This window comes from Ornithorhynchus anatinus, chromosome 18, assembly GCF_004115215.2.
Source record: "Ornithorhynchus anatinus isolate Pmale09 chromosome 18, mOrnAna1.pri.v4, whole genome shotgun sequence".
NCBI classification, from domain to species: domain Eukaryota; kingdom Metazoa; phylum Chordata; class Mammalia; order Monotremata; family Ornithorhynchidae; genus Ornithorhynchus; species Ornithorhynchus anatinus.
In genome coordinates, this window is record NC_041745.1 from 15,613,630 (window position 1) to 15,619,629 (window position 6,000).

At 55.8% G+C, this 6,000-nt stretch overlaps 1 protein-coding gene across 1 annotated transcript in view; it reads left to right on the top strand.

Moving 5' to 3' along the window:
* Positions 1–5,658, top strand: part of LOC100075935 (cytochrome P450 26B1) — a 29,659-nt gene extending 24,001 nt beyond the window's left edge. Inside the window, exon 6 of the mRNA XM_029046562.2 lies at positions 1,718–5,658. Coding sequence (XP_028902395.1) covers positions 1,718–2,110 — 393 coding nt within the window. The 3' untranslated portion in view covers positions 2,111–5,658. The remainder of the gene's footprint in view (positions 1–1,717) is intronic.
* Positions 5,659–6,000: the final 342 nt, after the last annotated feature.

Genomic DNA, 6,000 nt, shown 5'->3' on the forward strand with positions numbered 1-6,000 from the left:
AGGAGAGTTGATGGGGACCACTGACCCGTATGAGGGTCAGCTGTGGCCTCCGGGTCCCTGGCCAATGGGTTTCTGTGACTATAGTACTCTTCCCTCTTCTCTTCTGCCCCTTTCCCAACCCCGCAGCCCAGCTCCCGTCTCAGGCCCCCTTCAACTCGCCCATCCCATCAGCCCCCCACTCTCACTGCTCCTTGATGGGGGGGACCGTCCCGGGCCGGAAGGGGTGAGGTGGGGGGACTCGAGGCAGAGCGAGATGGGGCGGGGTGGGTGGAAGGGGTGAGTGGAAGGGGTGCTGGCCGGGGCTTAGGGTGACGGGATGGGGTGGGGCGGCGTGGTGACTCAGGCCGTAGGGTGGGAATTTAGCCTAAGAGAGCGGGGGCCGGCCTCTTGGCAGTCAGGGCAGATCCCTGTAGCTCCCGGATCCGAGTCGGATGCCGCGCGGAGAATTAGGTAGAGAAGATGGGACTGGGGCCCTCTGCCCGAAAGCTTCCACCGGAAATGTGGCAGGTCAACCACACGGGCCCGCGCACATATAGGGGAGTGCTTGTGTGTGGGCACACGCATGTAGGCGAGTACAAGTTGGCATGTGTGCGTGCACATGGGTGTGCACGTGGGGGTCTATGTATATGTGGCCTGGGGTAAGGGAAGGAGGTGGGTGTCACTGTCTTCTAGACTGTAAGCTTATTTGTGGGCAGTGTAGTGGATAGAGCATGGGCCCGGGAATCAGAAGGTCATGGATTCTAATCCCAGCTCCACCACTTGGCTGCTATGTGACCTTGGGGAAGTCACTGAACTTCTCTGTGCCTCAGTTACCTCATCTGTAAGATGGGGATTGAGACTGTGAGCCCCACATGAGACAAGGACTGATTCGCCCGTATCTATCCCAGCGCTTAGTAAAGTGCCCGGCACATAGTAAGCCCTTAACAAATACATAGTTATTGACGATGATTATTATTATTGTATCATGCTCTCCCGAGCACTTAGTACAGTGCTCTTCAAGCACTCAATAAATACGACTGAATGAATGAATGGGCTGCCAAGACAGGCTTGGCGGGAGGTGCAGCCCCACCCATCCACCCAGCAGTGGACGGGATCAGCCTTGTGTGGTTCTGAGGGAGGGACCCCAATCCTTGGCATGGAGGGGCCCATGGCCTAGGGGATAGAGCCCGGGCCCGGGAGTCAGAAGGTCACGGGTTCTAATCGAGGCTCCGCCACTTGTCTACTGTGTGACCTTGGGCAAGTCACTTTACTTCTCTGCGCCTCAGTTCCCTCATCCGTAAAATGGGGATTGAGATTGGGAGCCCCCATTTAGGACAGGCGCTTGGGTCCAACCCGATTTGCTTGAATCTATCCCAGCGCTTAGTACAGTGACTAAGCGCTTAACAAATACCTTCATCATTATTATTAATGCTATTAAGCACCAACGTTTCCCCATTCAGCTTCCCTCCGTGACCCCATAATGCCTTCACAGCATCCCCGGGACATGAGCTCATGCCCACAGGGGCCCAGAGGGGCCTAGAAGCTCTCCTGAGTTTATACAGTGGGTCTCCCGCCTCCCAGGCCCCTGGGCTCCTGGGACCAGGACAGCCAGGCTGCGGGGCGCCGGAGGGGCGCGGGGAAGGGCGGCTTGGGCTGGTTCCCCCTCGGGAGGGGACGTCGGGGGGCCTGCGGCCTGCCACTCACCCCGTCCTCTCCCTCTACTCCTCTTCGACGGTAGGGCTTCCAGATCCCGAAGGGCTGGAGTGTCATGTACAGTATCCGGGACACCCACGACACGGCACCCGTGTTCCAAGACGGCGACCTGTTCGACCCCGACCGCTTCAGCCAGCCCCGCAGCGAGGACCGGGACGGCCGTTTCCACTATCTCCCCTTCGGCGGGGGCGTCCGGGCCTGCCTGGGCAAGCACCTGGCCAAGCTGTTCCTCAAGGTCCTGGCCGTGGAGTTGGCCAGCACCAGCCGCTTCGAGCTGGCCACCCGGACTTTCCCGCGCCTCACCCTGGTCCCCGTGCTGCACCCGGTAGATGGACTGAGCGTCCGGTTTTGCGGGCTGGACTCCAATCAGAACGAGATTCTGACCGAGACAGAGGCCATGCTGGGAGCCACCGTGTAATAGCCCGTTTCCTCCTCCTGCCCCCACCCCGACCCCTGCCGGGGCTGACCAGGCACACCTGACCTAGGGGTCCGGGGCAGGCCAAGCCGGTGGTCGGGGGTTTCCTGGATGGGGGGGTCCACGTTCCCCTTCCCCCGCGAGCCCCCCGCTCCTCACTGACAGGGGATGCCAAGACTCTGTGGGGAGAGGGGGGAGGCAGGGCCCCCTTGCCCCCTCCTCACCCTTGTGTCACTTCCCTCAAGACCTCCCCTAGCGAAAGGAGGGAGGGGAGGGTGACAGGGGAGGGGAGAGGGGTCCGGAAAGTGGGGGAGTGCAGGAGGAGGGGCCCCCAGGCCACATCTGGCGTGGGACTCCGTTTCCCTTCGACCCCTGACAGTGTTAAATACGTCCGCGTGAATAGTGTTTCTGCTTTTTTTATTTTTTCTTCCTAGTTTTCTGTTTCCGTTTTCCCCTTCTGCCCAGCCCAGGAGAGGAGAGGCAGGCGGTCTCAGCTGACCCGCTCCTCTCGGACCCCCCTCTCCTGTTTCATCCTGTCCGCTGACATCCGCCCCCCCCCCCCCCAAACTGGACATCGAGTCCCTGGAGGGGAGAGAGACCTTCCCCCTTGCCCTCCACGAGGAGACTGGGGACAGGAGCTCAGAAAAAAAATCACTCTGGGTGATGTCACGCAAACGAGCCTCTCTTCCACTGGGTCTCCCCTTGGGAGTGGGGAGGTATCACAGCTTGCTCCACCCTGCTTTTTCCCCACCCTCCTGCTAAGATGTTGGGCCCCATTTCTGCCTCCTTCCCCTCCTCCCAATCCCCTCTCCCAGGAGAGACCCCACTGACCCCCGGTTAGGACCTCTGAAGTCGTCTGCTGCTGCTGCTACTCTTCCCTCCCCACGCCCCTCTGCCCTCTGGGCCACTGGGGTCCTGGGAAAAGCCCCGTCCACCTTGGCGTCCACTCTGGCACCCTCCTTGGACTCCCCTTGTGTGTGCACTGAACACTGTCCCAACCTCCCGCCCTGTCCAGAGGGGCCCATCCCTCACAATTCCCTCTTGGGGCTCACTCTCATGCAGCCACCCCTCCCCTCCCCTTCACCTTTCCCCCTCCCCGACCCATAGTTATTATCCATCAGGCCATCCGGGACTGTGAGAGGGCATCCTAGCCATTCCCCTGCCCCCAGGCAGGTCCAGACACCCAGCGGAGAGCCCTCCAGAGAAAGAGACTCCCGCAGCCTCTTTCCATCATCGATGGTATTTATTGAGCGCTTACTAGGTGCAGAGCACTTTACTAGGTGCTTGGGAGAATACAATACAACAGAGTTGGCAGACACGTTCCATACCCACAAGCGAGCTTACAGTCTAGATGGGGAGGCAGACAGTAGAAATAAAATAAGTCCCGGGTGCTCACCCTCGGCACACTAAGTCGCTCTCACTGCGTTTTGCCCCCAACCTCAGTTCCTGGTCAGCATGTGTTGGAGGGGGCCCCCTCTTACCCTTGATTTCCCATGGAGGGTGAGCGGACTCTCCTCACCCCCGCCTCCCCTTCACAACTCCTCATCCCTGTCTGATCTACCTTCTCTGTCAACTCCAGCGGGAGACTACTCAGGCTCCCCTGCCCAAGGATGGGAAGGGATGGGCCTCGGGTCCAGGAGCATGTTTTTCTTCCAGTCCAACCCGATCCCTTCCACTGCTTTGGAGGTCCTCAGCCTCCCCAGGGGCCCCGCCGCCGAGCCATTCTGTTCCCCTGACCGGCTACTCTGGGGCTGGGGAAGGGGAGTGGAATCTCCTCAGGGATGGTCCGGGCAGTGGTCAGAAGGCTGCTGGGGGCTGGGGATGGCTGGGGAGAAGGTGGGCTCCAGGGAATATTGAGCAGAGGCTCATGAGGGTTCCCACCCTCCCAAGTGGGAACCTGGATGGGGAAAAAGGAGATGTGCAGAAAGGTTCGTCACCTTCTTGTGCCAAGCAGCCAACAGTACACGCACACACACGCAGACACATATTGGGGGCGGGGGCAGGGACAGAGGGAGGAGGAGACACAATCCCTGCCCTTGAGGGGCTGCCAGTCTGATGGGAGAGACAGAAAACACACACATACACACACATAGAGTACTGGGGGCACAGTCCCTGCCATCGAGGAGCTGTCGATCTGAAGGGGGAGTCAGCACTCACGTGCAGGCATGCACATATATGCACAAGTACAGACACACACACATCTGTCTCCGGACCCCCCAGTGCAGGGATCTTAAAAGGTCCTTGCTCTCTCAAGCTGGGCTGTGAACTCCTCTAGCAGGGGTGCGACAACCCCGACCCCTCCTCTCTGTGACTCTGCACACCCTGCCACCATCACCCTGGCCGGTCCAGGTCAAGGCCTTTCTCCATTGCAGTGGAAAACCCATCATCTTTAGATCTCCTGTCTCCCCACCTCAGGCTCCCTCAGGTCCCCATCCCTGGATTGATGCCTCCCCACCTCCAACGCCCAATCTTAGGCCCAGGGTCTTCTTGAACAGCAAGCCCCACTCCTTTCCCCGCTCCTTCCCCACGGCTAGCTGCCTTGGGGATGCTGGGGACCGGTAGCCACGGCTCCTTCGGGAAGGGAGGACCGACCGGGATGAGGGAGGAAGGAAACCAAACAGAAACGGGAAGCAGCAGAGATTTCCGTCTGGAAGGACAGAGCAAAACCATTATCACAACCCCCCTACCCACCCACCCCCCCCGCCCCGGGAGCCTTAGAGAAGGCGACCGAGGTTTTCGTGCTGTGTGTTTTTTTGTAAAGTTTGTTACCAAAAAGAGGAAGAGAAGCAAAACGGAGTTCCCAGATGGGTGGTTGGAAAGCCGAGATCTTAAGATGCATACATCTATCTATTATATTATATATATATATATATATAAATATATGTGTGTGTATTTTATATAGATATGGATAGATAGGTGATGCTTTTTAATTTACCATTCCTAACTAATATAACTTGACTAAAAAAAAAAATCAACAAAAAAAAAGACCCTTCTCCTGCAGTGGATTTGCAGAATAAAGCACTTTGAATGTCAGAATTCTGTTGCTGAAATGTCCTGTCAGAATCCTGATCCCAGCCAAGTTGCTATAATATTATTTTATACACAAAACCATTTTTTTTTGCAGAAATGTTATAATTTGTTTTTTTGTCTGTCTTTATAAACTATTATAAGTACTATTTTTGTTATAATTCAAAATAGATATTTAGTATAAAGTTTTTTGCTGTTAAATATTTGTTATTTAGTAAAATATGAATTTTTCTTTTATTGTAAACATGGTTCAAAATATTAATATGTTTTATCGCGGTTGTTTTTAATATTGAAAAGAAAGCACTTGTGTCTTTTGGTTTGTTCTGAAACTGGTGCCGTGTGTGTGTATGTGTGTGTTTGTATGTTTGTGTGTGTATGTGTGTGTTTCTTCAGTCATGTGGTTTTTAATATGTATATAATCCGTGTCACATAGTAAAATGAATGTGGTGTATTTTGTGATCTTAAAAATAATCACCGTGGCTATTTTATAGACTTCCATAATAAAAAGAGGTGACTCTCCGTAAGCACTGTGCCGGCTTCTTTGTTCTGCTGAGCCCTGCCCCGTCCTCGTCGGCTCCCAGGACCCGGGTGGTCCATAACAACAGAGTGACCCGGAAAATTTTAGTGGCCAGAAAAACAGCGGTTGCCTAAGACGGACGAGGGGGCAAACTGAATCCCCTCTGCTTCAGGGGCCACCCGGCGTGGCTGGCGAGAGTCTCAGTGGACATGGAATCATTTGGGGCGGCGGTGGTCGGGGAGGGAGGGGGACCCTCTCAGAAGAGTCCGTTGGCTGGTTTCGGTTTAAGAGGATGAGGAGGAGGAGGAGGAGGAGGAAAAAGAGGAGGACAAGGATGTCTGCTTATTGT